Source organism: Microtus oregoni, unplaced genomic scaffold, assembly GCF_018167655.1.
Source record: "Microtus oregoni isolate MIOR12 unplaced genomic scaffold, Mior012 000000F_ref0000247, whole genome shotgun sequence".
NCBI lineage: Eukaryota > Metazoa > Chordata > Mammalia > Rodentia > Cricetidae > Microtus > Microtus oregoni.
The window spans coordinates 13,736,108-13,750,878 of NW_024543059.1; the positions used below are offsets into that span (position 1 = coordinate 13,736,108).

The window sequence follows — 14,771 nt, forward strand, 5'->3', positions numbered from 1 at the left end:
TTGCCTTAGCGTTTTCTTTTTGATTTTTCAAGATTGATTTCTCTGTGTAGCCTCGACTGTCCTGGAACTTGCTCTGTAGACCAGGCTAGCCTCTAACTCACAGAGATCCTCCTGCTTCTGCCTCCCAAGTGCTGAGATTAAAGGTGTGCACAACCACCGCCTAGCAGTTGCCTTAGGTTTTAAATACATTTTTTTTTCTCACTTAATGAGCACATGGATCCTTTCTTCAGAGATCCCTGTAGTTGCCTCTGACTCATGGTGTAATTATATTAGTACTGATAGCATTAATTTGCTCAGCACGTGATTAGGTGCCAGGAACTGTGGTAAGTACTACTTGTGTATGAATTCAGACTCCACATGCCACAGTATTATACTTTCATGTGTAGTGTGCGCATAAGGAAAGTAATAGACTATTAGGGGTATAGATTGAACACCTTGATTACTTTTATTCTAATTTCACAGTCACCTTAAAAAAAGACCTGTAATTTGTGTACATAAGGAAGGGGGCATGCCTGATGACATTGGGCCAGTTCAGGAATATGATGCATCTTCCTAATGGTATTAGGAGTGAGGCAAAGTGACTGGACAGATTCTTTAAATTAGTTTTTTTTTCTAGCTACCTGAAATAATAAGCATTTTAGACCTTCTTCCTGAGGAATGACTTTCTCTCAGAAGGATTCCCAAGTCTGCATGTGTTCCCTAGACTATTGTCATGTCTGTCTCATTGGTCCTCATCTCTCCTGCAACTGATGTCAGTCTGTTAGACTTACAGCTAATGATTTTCTTGCCCTCAGAAGTGGCCAAGATCCTGAGATTTTATTTATAGCCCTTGCATTATAGTAAACGAAAATTAGGGATTTCTTCATTATTAGAGGGTGCTTAATTTTTATTTTATTTTATTTTTTTTTTTAGTAACTTCTGGTGTAGAAGACACACTCCTAACTCCTTAACCTGGTTTATGAAGCTTTTTCAGTTCCTCTCTTTGGTACCTAACACTCTGCTGTACTGGAACACTTTTTATAATGTCTTCCTGTTTTCTGTGTTGTTCTTTAGACCTCTTCCTTTATCCAGCTTCCCAATACATTGTGGATTAGAGGGCAGAATATGTTCCCAACATGCTGTAGCTTGTGTTGTTTGTTTATAACACGACCAGATCTTAGTTCATTGTCCAGACTTTCAAAGTGAATCTTTGTCTCACTTGTTGACCCTTGAGGTGTTGCCAATAGATAGAAGACAACTAATTAATGTTTATTAGGCAGTGAATGAATAAAGCATATAGCCTTACAATATGCAAATTGTAAATGCATGCCTTTATGAAGTTATAAAGTGAGGTATAGTATCAACTTACTTAGAAATGTACAATTCTGAAAAGAGTGGTGTGGCTTGGTAGGGTTTGGTAAACAGCCTTGCAGAATTGAGTTTTCTGGTGGCCTTTGAAAGCTTCAGAGGATGTTTTCAAAAGCTTAAATCTGAAGTAGGATATGAAACTATCCATTCAATACCATTCTACAGTTTGTAAACTATAAATACATTTGGTCTTTCTCGTGATCACCTGGATTTTTAATAGGCTAGACAAAGTAACACCATGCTGTTCTGTTCTGTTTTGATGAGAGAAGCTATAACTGTGTGCTGGTTTTCCTTACTTGTTCTGATTTGTTTTTTTTCTTCCCAAGTTATTTGGGAATAATTGCAGTCCTTAAACTGATCTTCCTTAGAAAGTTAATTCTGTTCACTGGCTGTGGAGTCACATAGTTGCAATCCTATCTGGGAAGCTAAAGCAGAGGATAGCTTTGGATGTCCACCACTCCCCAGCTGCAGGCTGAGGATATATTAAATTCTGGGCCGATATTTCTCAAACAACAGTTAGAGATCAGGGTAAGGGTCTACTTTCAAGGAGTTCTGAGTCATCCTATGTGAAAACCTTTCTTGAAAAAAGAAAAAAAGAAAATTCAGTCTGTCAACCAGTGTGTCATTACTTAAAACATGTGGCCTTGAGTGCAGAAAATGAGGGAACTGAAAGGTGAAGAATGAACCAGGTAGGTAGCTGCCCTTGGTACTAATAGATAGTGATACTGAACATTTTCTAGAGAACACCAGAGTAGTCTTATGTAGGGCTCATTCATGAGTCTAGGTCTAAGAGTATTGTTTTCTCCAGCGATGCCTTATGTGGCTTTTCCTGCTCTTAAGCAGGTTTATGTGTGCTTCTAATGACTGACTTACCTTTGGGTGCTGCTACTCTCATTTTTGATGCTTGCCACATATGCACCAGGCACCATGCTTTATACAAGTCATCCAAAAGTTGGTAGGTCATCTTTGCCTGTTTCATACAGCGGGGAGCTGAGACACAGGTGACCTGGTATGTTTAGGGTTTTTACGCAGGTGAAAGGTTATTTATGAGAGCATGAAAAACTTAACCAGTGGAGACACCACTGATAAAAATGTCTCTCTCCCTTAATATGTCATCTTTTTGTGACTAGCTTCTTTCACATTTTCAAAGTTTACCATGTCTCAGTGCATTTATTTATGTCAAACAATATTCCATTGTGTGGATATACTGAAGATTTCAACCAAGTCTGTCTAGTTCTGAAGTTCATGTTATTGCTTACATGTCATGTTAATTCCTATGTGTGTACTGCTGAATTAAGAGGTTCTTGAGGAAACACCTTTATGCTTTAGCTGGTACAGTGTTCTGAGTTCTCTGTTCATAATAAGTATTTATTCAGTGCTTTGATATGTAGGCAATAAACTGAAGTCCTTGTTACATTTTTAAATTCATGGTATTGTTTAAAATAATAGAGTCAAGTCTGTTTATCATTCTGTATAAGTACAGAAAACCTAAGCATGTTTTCTCATGTCTAGGAAGAAGAAACAGGAAGGATAAAAGATTGCTGGGACAACCAGGAAGTTCCTGCATTGTCTACATGTAGCAATGCCAATATTTTTCGAAGGATAAATGCCATTTTGGATGATTCACTGGACTTCAGTAAAGTCTGCACAACACCCATAAATCGAGGAATTCATGATCGAGGTAATTGAGATTTGAAAATGGGATGCACTAGGCTAGTCTGAAACTACTGCTAAGTAGTGTGTTCTAAAGGTCTTCATTGAGAAGCCTATTAAGAATATACTGAGTGTCTGGCGGTACTTGCCCCATTTCATGATTTGCATTATGGATTGGACCCCTTTGTATGTGGAGACTGCCTGTGATTAGAATAAAGATAATCTGTTTTATGTAATGTACAGGAAGAGTTGATTTAGAAAGACTGAAAGCCATATTTATGTGTGGAGTGGGGGTGGTGCAGACACATAATTCCAGCTTCTTAGGATGTGGAGACAAGGAGAAATAAAAGTTTGAGGACCACCTGGACTACATAGTAATTTCAAGGTCAGCATGAGGTAACTAGCAAGACCCAAGTGTTAGTCTGGGTTTGAGCCCCAGGACCACAAAGGAGTATAATGTGAGCCATATTGTTAAAGACTTGGAGTAGCTATTTAAATTGTGGATCTGGAGACATGTCTCAGTTGTTAAGAGTACTTGCTGCTCTTTCAGAGGATCTGGGTTTGGTTCCTGGCACCAACATCAGGATGCTCGCAACACCTGTAACTGCAATTCCAGGGAATTTGACATCCTATCTGGTCCCTCAGGGCACCAGGCACACATGGTGCATATACTTATATCTAAGCACTCACATAATATACATAAAAATAAACCCTTAAAAAAGTTAGAGTTGAAATAAATTTATTATTTAGTTCAACATACATAAAGTACTCTTTATCAACATATAACCAGTATAAAAATGGCCTACTAAGCTGTGTTTCTACTCCATCACTCTCTGTTCTATTCCTCTGAGCATAGGGTCTTTTCTTTCACCAAGCATAGAACTCACTGTATTTTGGTGTCCTCACCCCCAGCTTCCTGGTAGACTGGTAGCTAACAGTACCCAACAATCCTGTTTCTACCCTTCCCTAGTACTAACATTATAGCCACATATGGCCACCTTATAGCTTCTTGTATGGATGATAAGGATCTGAACTCAGGTTCTTAAGCCTGTGCAGCAATTTTTCTTACCCACAAAACCATCTCCCCAGCTCAGCTCTCTCTTATTAGTACTGACTTGAGAGTGAAGTGAATTCATCATAGTTGATTAGTTACACAGAGTAACCACATGTAACTGGTACCAATTGTGTTGCATGGTGCAGGCCAACAGACATGAAATTTTCCCATGTAGGAGACTGCTGATCAGTACGGGAGGGGCAGCTTCTTAAGATAACTCTTGTCAAGGAAGTATGGATGCCTTAACAGCATTTCATAGTCTTTTGAAGGAGTTGGAACATGTCTTAAGAATGTTGATGGAATGTTTAAGTCATTTTAGAAGAAAGAAGACATTTTTGTAACAGGCCTGTCTTTGGACCTCCAGATCCTGAATAATAACACAGAGTTTTTATTAATTATGAAAGCTTGGGCTTAGCTTAGGCTTGTTCCCAAAAAGCTCTTAAAACTTAAATTAGCCCATGTATATTAATCTCTGTTCTGCCACGTGACTAACAAGTGGCTAACTAACTTCTCAGTACTATACGTACTCCATGTCTGGCTGGTGAACCTCCGTTGCCTCAGATTCTTTTCCAGAGTTCCTATCTCTTCCCAGAAGTCCATCCTAGCCTCTCCTGCCTGGCTCTTTATTAAGCCAATCAGAAGGTGCTTTAAGTTATGTTGTTTAAGTAGGAAAACTTGTACAAATGAAGATGAACATACTAAGTGAATTAATCCAGTCTCAGCAAGACATATCTTTTATTTCATACATAGACCCTAGAATTTTGTATATGTACATAAAATAATGTGTGCATATATGACATGAAAGTAGAAGCAAAACTGCCTAGGAGAATAAAAGAAATTTTTTCTTTGTTACTCTGGTCTTTCTGAGTTTGCAGATAACACTGGGAGGGAGAGCCAGCTTTCAGACCTCTCATGACTGATATATCTGGGTCATGTGGTAAATTTTTTGTTGGTTTGTTTTTGTTTTTTTTATATATATATAATCATCTTAGCTTCCTTTTCTTTCTTTTTTTTAATTTATTTATTTATTAAAGATTTCTGTCTCTTCCCCGCCACCGCCTCCCATTTTCCTCCCCCTCCCCCAATCAAATTGTTGGTTTGTTTTTGAGGAACCTCCGTACTGATTTCCGTAGTGGCTTGATTATATTCTCATCAGCACTGTAGAAGGAGTTACCTTTTGTCTACGTCCTAGTTAGCATTTGTTGTTGGTTTTTATTTTATTTTAAAATGTGTGTGTGTGTGTACACCATCGGGTACAAGTATTCATAGAAGCCAGAGGTGTTGGATTCCCTATAGCTGAAGTTACAAGGTAGTTGTGAGCTGCCAGATGTGGGTGCTGGGAAACAAACTCTGGTTCTTAGTAAGAACAGTAAGAACTTTTGACCTAAGAGCCATCTTAAAGCCCTGTTTTCTTTCCTTCCCTTCCTTCTGCTTCCCCTTCCCTGTTTCTCCTTCCCTCCTTCCCTCCTATCCTTCTTCTGTCTTTTTCTTTCTTTCTTTTGTCTCTTGGAGTTGGAGACATGTTTTCTTTTTTTTTTATTTTTTTAAATTTATTTATTTATTAAGGATTTCTGCCTCGTCCCCACAACCGCTTCCCATTTCCCTCCCCCTCCCCCGATCAAGTCCCCCTCCCTCATCTGCTCGAAGAGCAATCAGGGTTCCCTGACCTGTGGGAAGCCCAAGGACTGCCCACCTCTATCCAGGTCTCGTAAGGTGAGCATTCAAACTGCCTAGGCTCCCACAAAGCCAGTACGTGCAGTAGGATCAAAAACCCACTGCAATTGTTCTTGAATTCTCAGTATTCCTCATTGTCCGCTATGTTCAGCTAGTCCGGATTTATCCCATGCTTTTTCAGACCTAGGCCAGCTGGCCTTGGTGAGATCCCAATAGAACATCCCCATTGTCTTAGTGTGTGGGTGCACCCCTTGTGGTCCTGAGTTCCTTGCTCGTGCTCCGTCTCCTTCTGCTCCTGATTTGGACCTTGAGATTTCTGTCCGGTGCTCCCATGTGGGTCTCTGTCTCTGTCTCCTTTCATCGCCTGATGAAGGTTAATATTCCTGAGGATTCCTATGTGTTTGTCTTTGGATTCACCTTATTTAGTTTCTCTAGGAACATGAATTATAAGCTCAATGTCCTTTATTTATGGCTAGAAACCAAATATGAGTGAGTACATCCCATGTTCCTCTTTTTGGGTCTGGCTTACCTCACTCAGGATAGTGTTTTCTATTTCCATCCATTTGTATGCAAAATTCAAGAAGTCCTTGTTTTTTACTGCTGAGTAATACTCTAATATGTATATATTCCATACTTTCTTCATCCATTCTTCCGTTGAAGGGCATCTAGGTTGTTTCCAGGTTCTGGCTATTACAAACAATGCTGCCATGAACATAGTTGAGCATATACTTTTGTTGTATGATAGGGCCTCTCTTGGGTATATTCCCAAGAGTGGTATTGCTGGATCCAGGGGTAGGTTGATCCCGAATTTCCTGAGAAACCGAAACACTGCTTTCCAGAGTGGTTGCACAAGTTTGCATTCCCACCAGCAATGGGTGAGTGTACCCCTTTCTCCACAACCTCTCCAGCAAAGGCTATCATTGGTGTTTTTTGTTTTAGCCATTCTGACAGGTGTAAGGTGGTATCTTAAAGTTGTCTTGATTTGCATTTCCCTGATCGCTAAGGAAGTTGAGCATGACCTTAAGTATCTTTTGGCCATTTGAACTTCTTCTGTTGAGAATTCTCTGTTCGGCTCAGTGCCCCATTTTATAATTGGGTTGATTAGCCTTTTACGGTCTAGTTTCTTGAGTTCTTTATATATTTTGGAGATCAAACCTTTGTCAGTTGCAGGGTTGGTGAAGATCTTCTCCCAGTCAGTGGGTTGTCTTTTTGTCTTAGTGACAGTGTCCTTTGCTTTACAGAAGCTTCTCAGCCTCAGGAAGTCCCATTTATTCAATGATGCCCTTAGTGTCTGTGCTGCTGGGGTTATACATAGGAAGTGGTCTCCTGTGCCCATGTGCTGTAGAGTACTTCCCACTTTCTCTTCTATCAGAGACATGTTTTCCTTAGGATTTTTGTGTCCACTTTAGAAACTGTCTTGCAGTTACCTTTAATGTATACTGGATGTCAGTCATGCTTGCCCCTTGAAGCATATTAGAAACTTCCTTTTATTTCCTGTTCTAAGTTTGTATAAAAACTGTGATGTTACTGCTTAAGTTTTGATGAAATTCACTGGTGAAGCCTTCTGGATATGAAATGCTTTTTGTTTTCTAAGGTAAATTTTTAAAGTTATAATTGCATTTTAAAAATAGATACAGAAATATTATACTCTGTATTCTAAGTTTTGGTAACCTGTATTTTTTTAGGAATGTCTCCATTTCCTTTACATAGTCAATTTATTGATATAAATTTTTATGTAATAGCTTCTTTTAATCTTTTGAATTATTAATATTCTTGATATTATTAAATGTTTCCCTGACTTTTTGTCAGAATTTTAAAATAAGATCTCAGCTTTGGTTTCCCCTTTCTATTATGCAGTTATTGTGTGTGTTGCAAGGGATGCTGGGGTACAGATTAGTGGTAAAGTGTGCACAGCTCTGGCTTCACTCCCATGGGCTATAGGAGGGAGATCATTGCTTTGAACATCATTGAGTTTCTCATTTTTTTATGCCTAATGTTTTTAATGCTTTCTTTGGACCTAGTACTTTTTATTTATTTTTGGTTTTTTGAGACAGGGTTTCTCTCTCTGCAGCTTTGGAGCCTGTCCTGAAACTAGCTCTGTAGACTAGGATGGCCTCGAATTTACAGAGTCTGCCTGCCTCTGCCTTCTGAGTGCTGGGATTAAAGGCTTGCACTACTACCACCCAGCTTAGTACATTTTTTAATATTTAAAAAAGTTTTAAAAATTTATTCCTCTCTCATGCAATACATCATGCAGTTTCTGCCCCCTCCTGCCCTTCACTCCCTCCCTCTACTTCCCCTCTCCCCCAGAGCCACTCCTCTTACGTTTGCATTGAGAAAAGAGCAGGCCCCCCAGGGATGTCAACTGAACATAACAAGATACAGTAACTAAGTACAAACCCTCATATTGAGGCTGGACAAGACAATCCAGTAGAAGAAAAAGTATCCCAAGAGCAAGCGAGTCAGAGACACCCTCCACACACTCCTACTGTTAGGTGTTTCATAAGAACATCATGTACAACCACAGTATATATGTAGAGGACCTTATGCAGACTCAAACAGACCCCATGATTGCAGCTTTAGTCTCTGGAAAGCCCCTATGAGCCCTGCTTAGTTGGTTCTGTGGGCTGTGTTCTCCTGGTGTTCTTGAACCCTCTGATTGCTACCATCTTTCCTCCCGCTCTTCTGAAGAATTTCCCTGAGCTCTGTCTAATGTTTGGCTGTGGGTCTCTGTATCTGTTTCCATCAGTTGCTGGATGAAGCCTCTCTGATAAAAGATTGGGCTATGTACCCATCTATGAGTATAACAGAGTATTGTGTTTGGTTCTATTCTATGACTCTGGACTATCTATCCTCCAGTTCCTGTTGATCTAGGCAGTGTTGGACATGGGCTTCCCCTCATGGAATGGGGCTCTAGTTATATCAGTCATTGGTTGACCACTCCCACAAATTCTGTGCCACCATTGCCCAGCACATCTTGCAGGCAGGATAGGTCAAAGGTTTTGTGGCTAGGATGGTGTCCCAGTCCCACCACTGGAAGCCTTGCCTGATTACAAAAGATGTAAGGTTCAGTTTCCATATCGCCATTACTAGGAGTCCTCATATTTCTATCAAAATAATTTAAAAATTTTAAATACAATATATTTGAGAATTGCATGCATGAATACAGTGTATTTGTATCTATTCATTCCTTACTCCTTTTACTAACTACTTCCAGATCCACCCCTTAAAAAGTTTTTAGAGAGTAAGGGGTTTCATTTTGACATTTCTATATATACATATGGTATACTTAGCTCTTATTCATCCCCTGTCGCTCTTTTTTCTCTTCACAATTCCAATAGTCTCCTGTGGTTTGAATGAGAAAACCCCCCATAAGCTCATAGATTTGAATGCTTGAACACCAGGGAGTGGAAGTATTTGAAAGTATTAGGAGATGGGCTTTGAGGGTTTTAAAAGTCCAATCTAGGCTAGGCCTAGTGGCTGACTGCCTGTGCATCCAGATGTAGGACTTCTATAGCACCATGTCTGCCTGCATTCTGCCATGCTACCTACCCACCACGATGATGATGGGATAAACCTCTGAAACTGTAAGCCACCCCAATTAAATGCTTTCTTTTATAACAGTTGCCATGGTCATGGTGTCTCTTCACAACAATAGAACAGTGACCAAGACATGTCCCTTTTATTTTCATGCCTCATTTTCTTCCCTGGATTTCACAGACAAAGCATGTCTTTGATTTCAGTTAATGTGATGAACCCAGTTCTATCTTATTTTTCTTCAAATAGCATTTTATTTTTTTAATGATGAAATAAGACCCTATTGTGTATAGTTACATTTTCTTTATCCATTTATATATTCATGGGCACTTAATAATCTGGTTATCATGAACAGTGCAGCAACAGACGTGAGTGCAGATCTCTCTATAATAAGCTAACTTTGATTTGAGGTGGGGTGGGATTTGGAGTGCTATAGCTGGATCACATTGAAAGTGTTTTGTTTTTTATTCTTCCTTTGTGGTTTTGTGTGTGTGTGTGTGTGTGTGTGTGTGTGTGTGTGTGTGTGTCTGGTGCCTGCCTCCTTCCCTCCCTTGCTCTGTCTCTCTCTCTCTCTAAGATTGCTCTTGGCAGCCCAGGCTTGCTACAACTCAAGATATTTTCAATGCTGGAAAGATATTTAGATACAGTTTTTAGTTTTGGAGTGTTTTCCATTTGTGGTGTTATGGGGAGCCTACCGAAGATGACCACTCAGACATCCAATTTATAGCTAACTGGAAGTCTTTATTCCACCTGGCTAGAAGTACATTCAGGTATTCTATGGGGACCCAAATGTGGACCCAAGCATTTAGAGCAAGAGACTTTTAAAGGCAAAACACATCCTGATATCTCACTTTGCAGCTGTAAGTTTCAGTTTAACAGAAGCTAAGGTAAGTGGTTAGCTGGAAGGGAAGGTTTGAACAAGCAGGAAGTTTAAAACAAGTTTGCTGGGACATCTTGACTTAAGGTCCTAGAATAGAGTTGGGTAATTTTACACAGGATTCTCTATCAAGGAGATCAAATTCTAATTAAACCTGGAATGGCCTCAGCAAGAATACAAGATGGAGGAATCTCTGCACTCTCTTTCCCTGTCAAATTCATCACTGGTTCTATGGGCGTAAGTCAAATAATTGACTTTTCCTGTTCTGGAGGGAGCACAGTTGGTCCTAAGGGCCATTAGCTTAACTGGGTTTATCCTCTATCTGATGTAGTTTGCCATGCAGTTGAGGATGCAGGTTTCACCATTAGCCTGATCAGAAAAAGAATCAACAGTTTGACTAGCACTGACAACAAGGTGGTCAGCCATGGGAATCAGGTAAATAGAGACTGATGCCAAGTATCTGATCTATGTCTCCTTTCTTTTCTTTTTTCATATACATTTTTTATTGTTTTTATTGAGCTATACATTTTTTCACTCCCTCTCTTTTTCCTTCCTCCCCTTCTCTCCTGTGACTCCCACACTCCCAATTTGCTCAGGAGATTTGTCTTTTTCACCTTATGTAGAGTCATGTATGTCTGTCTTATGTTTCTCTTCGTTGTCTAGTTTCTCTGGGGTTGAGACTTATAGGTGTGTTTTTCTTTGCTCTATGTATAAAAGCCACTTATGAGTGAGCACATATATATTTGTCTTTCTGGGTCTCACTTAATATGTCTTTTTTTTTCTAGACACATCCATTTGCCTACAAATTTCAAGATGTCATTATTTTTTTTACTGCTGTGTAGTATTCCATTATGTAAACGGACCACATTTTCTTCTATCCATTCATTGGTTGAGGGGCATCTAGGTTGTTTCCAGGTTCTATCTATGACAAATAATGCTGCTATGAGCATAGTTGAGCACATGTCTTTGTGGTATGGTTGAGTGACTTTGGGGTATTGCTGGATCTTGAGGTAGATTTTTTTCCAATTTTCTGAAAAATCGCCATACTGATTCCCAAAGTGGCTGCACTCCCACCAGCAATGGAAGAGCATTCCCCTTACTCCACATCCTCTCCAGCATAGGATGCCATTAGTGTTTTTGATCTTAGCCATTCTGACAGGTGTAAGGTGGAATCTCAAAGTTGTTTTGATTTGCATTTCTTTGATGGCTAAGGATGTTGATCATTTCTGTGTCTTTCAGTTATTTAGATTCCTCTGTTGAGAGTTCTCTGTTTAGGTCTGTACCCATTTTTTTATTGGATTATTTGTTCTTTTGATGTCAGATTTCTTGAGTTATTTGTATACTGGAGATCAGTGCTCTGTCCAGTGTGGGGTTGGTAAAGGTCATTTCCCAATCTGTAGGCTGCCATTTTCTCTTGTTGACTGTGTCCTTTGCTTTACAGAAGCATCCTAGTTTCAGGAGGTCCCATTTATTGTTACTCTGAGTATGTATGCTACTGGGGTTATATTTAGGAAGTGGTCTCCTGTGCCAATGAGTTCAAGTGTGCTTTCCACTCTCTTCTGTGAGGTTCAGTGGGGGTGGCTTTATGTTGAGGTCTGTGATCCAAATGGACTTGAGTTTTGTGCATGGCAATAATTATGACTCTATTTTCTTTCTTCTAACATGTTGATACACAGTTATGCCAGCACCATTTGTTGAATATGCTTACTTTTTTCATCTTACATTTTTAGCTTCTTTGTCAAAGATTAGGTGTTTGTAGATATGTGGATTGCTATCTGGGTCTTTGATTTGATTCCATTGGTACTCTTGTCACTTTTTATGCCAATACCAGGCTGTTTTCATTACTGTAGCTCAGTAGTAGAGTTTGAAGTCAGGGATTGTGATGCCTCCAGAAGTTCTTTTATTGTATAGGATTGTTTTGGCTATCTTGGGCTTTTTACTTTTCTACATGAAGTTGAGTATTATTCTTTCGAGGTCTGTGAAGAATTTTGCTGGGATTTTGATGGGCATTGCATTGAATCTGTAGCTTGCTTTTGGTAAGATTGCCAAATCTTTTACTATGTTAATTCTGCCTACCCAAAAGCATGGGAGATTTTTAAATTTTCTTGTGTCTTCTTCATTTTCTTTCTTCAAAGATTTAAAGTTCTTGTCTTACAAGTCTTCCACTTGCTTGGAGTTACTCTGAGATATTTTATGCTATTTGTGGCTATTGTGAAGGGTGATGTTTCTCTGATTTCTTAGCCCATTTATCATCTGTATAAAGGAGGGCTACTGATTTTTTTGAGTTAATCTTGTATCCTGCTACATTACTGAAAGTGTTTGAGTTGTACAAGTTCTTTGGTAGAATTTTTGGGGTCACTTACATGAACTATCACATCAGCAAATAGTGAGAGTTGACTTCTTTTCCATCTTGTATCCCCTTGATCTCCATTTGTTGTCTTATTGCTCTAGCTAGAACCTCAGGTACTATATCGAATAGATATAGAGAGAGTGGACAGCCTTGTCTTGTCCCTAATTTAAGTGGGATCACTTTTAGTTTCTCTCCATTTAGTTTGATGTTGGCTGGTGGCTTGCTGTATATTACCTTTATTATGTTTAGGTGTGTTCCTTGTATTCCTGCTTTCTCCAAGACCTTTACCCTGAAGGGATGTTGCATTTTGTCAAAGGTTCAGCATCTAATGAGATGATCATGTGGTTATTTTTTTTTTCAGTTTGTTTATATGTTGGATTACGTTGACAGATTTTTATATGTTGAACCAACCTTGCATTTCTGGGTTGAAGCTGACTTGATCATGGTGGATGATTTTTCTGATGTGTTCTTGGATTCAGTTTGCCAATATTTTTGCATGAATTTAATGACAGATTGGTCTATAATTCTTTCTTAGTAATGTCTTTGTGTAGTTTGTGTATCAGGGTAATTGTAGTTTCATAAGTTAGTATTTTATTGAGTATTTTTGCATCATTGTTTATAAGTGAGATTGGTCTGTAATTCTCTTTCTTAGTCATTAGTGTCTTTGTGTGGTTTGGGTACCAGTGTAACTGTAGCCTCCTATAAAAAGAGTTTGGCAATTTTTCTTCTCTTTTTATTGTGTGGAACAATTTGAGGAGTATTGGTATTAGTTCTTTGAAAATCTTGTAGAGTTCTGCATTGAAACCATCTGGCCTTGGGCTTTTTTTTTTGGTGGCTTTTGATGACTGTTTTCTATTTATGGGTTATAGATCTATTTAATTTATTTATCTGGTCTTGATTTAATTTTGATATGTGGTACTTATCCAGAGAATTGGCCATTTCCTTTAAATTTTTTGATTTTTATGGAGTATAGCTTTTTGAAGTATGACCTGATGATTCTCTGAATTTTCTCAGTGTCTCTTATGTCCCCCTTTTCATTAATGATTTTATTAATTTGGATATTCTTTGCCTTTTGGTTAGTTTAGATAGAGGTTTGTCAATCTTGATTTTTTTTTTTTAAGAACCAACTCTTTGTGTCATTGATTCTTTGAACTATTTTTTTTGTTTCTGTTTTATTTATTTCTGCCCTCAAATTGATTATTTCCTGCTGTCTACTCCTTCTGGGTGAGCATGCTTCTTTTTGTTTTAGATCTTTCGGGTGTTCTGTTAACTCGCTAGTGTGGGATTTTTCCAGCTTCATTATGTTCATTTAGTGCTATGAACTTTCCTCTTAACACTGCTTTGATCTTGTCCCTTAAGTTTGGGTATGTTGTGTGGTCATTTTCATTGAATTTTAGACAGTCTTTAATTTCTTTCTTTATTTCTTCCTTGACCTATTGGTAATTCAATTAGCACTGTTCAATTTCCATGTGTTTGTGGGCTTTCTGAAATTAGTGTTGGTGTTGAATTCTAACTTTAAGCCATGGGTGATCTGATGTGATACATGTAGTCATTCCAATTTTTTGTTATATGTCAAGGTTTGCTTTGTTACCGAGTTTGTGGTCAATTTTCGAGAAGGTTTCATGAGGTGCTGAGAAGAAGGTACATTTTTTTTGTGTTTGGGTGGAATGTTCTGTAGATGTCTGTTAAGTCCATTAGAGTCATAACATCTGTTAGTTTCCTTATTTGTCTGTTAAGTTTCTGTCTGGCAGACCTTTCCACTATTAGTGTGTGGGACTTAATGTGTGATTTAAACTTTAGTAATGTTTCTTTTATATATGAGGGTGCCATTGTATTTGGGGCATAGATGTTCAGTGTTGAGTTTTTCTCTTGATGGATTTCTTTCCTGTGATGAATATGAAATGTCCTTTATTCCTTTTTTTTTTTGTAGTTTGAAGTCTATTTTGTTAGATAATAGGATAGCTGCCCCAACTTGTTTCTTAGGTCCATTTGATTGCAAAACTTTTTCCCAACCCTTGACTCTGAGGTGATGTCTGTCTTTGAGGTCAGGGTGTGTTTTTTGTATGCAACAGAAGAAAGGGTTCTGTTTTTGTATCCAGTCTCTTAGCCTGTGTCTTTTTATAGATGAGTCCATTTACATTAAGGAATAATAATGACCAGTAATTGCTAGTTTCTGTCATTTTAGTTTTTGTTACAGGTGATGTTATTGTGTGTGTTCTTCCCTTCTTTGGAGTTTACTGCTGAGCGATCATCTATTGTCTGTGTTTTTGTGGGTGTAG

At 38.6% G+C, this 14,771-nt stretch overlaps 1 protein-coding gene across 3 annotated transcripts in view; it reads left to right on the top strand.

Moving 5' to 3' along the window:
* The window catches only part of Cpeb1 (cytoplasmic polyadenylation element binding protein 1), a 99,011-nt gene that overhangs the window by 17,404 nt on the left and 66,836 nt on the right, over nucleotides 1-14,771 (top strand). For all 3 annotated transcript variants that reach the window (XM_041654013.1, XM_041653996.1, XM_041654004.1), the window contains exon 2: nucleotides 2,860-3,028. In XM_041654013.1, coding sequence (XP_041509947.1) covers nucleotides 2,860-3,028 — 169 coding nt within the window. The remainder of the gene's footprint in view (nucleotides 1-2,859; nucleotides 3,029-14,771) is intronic.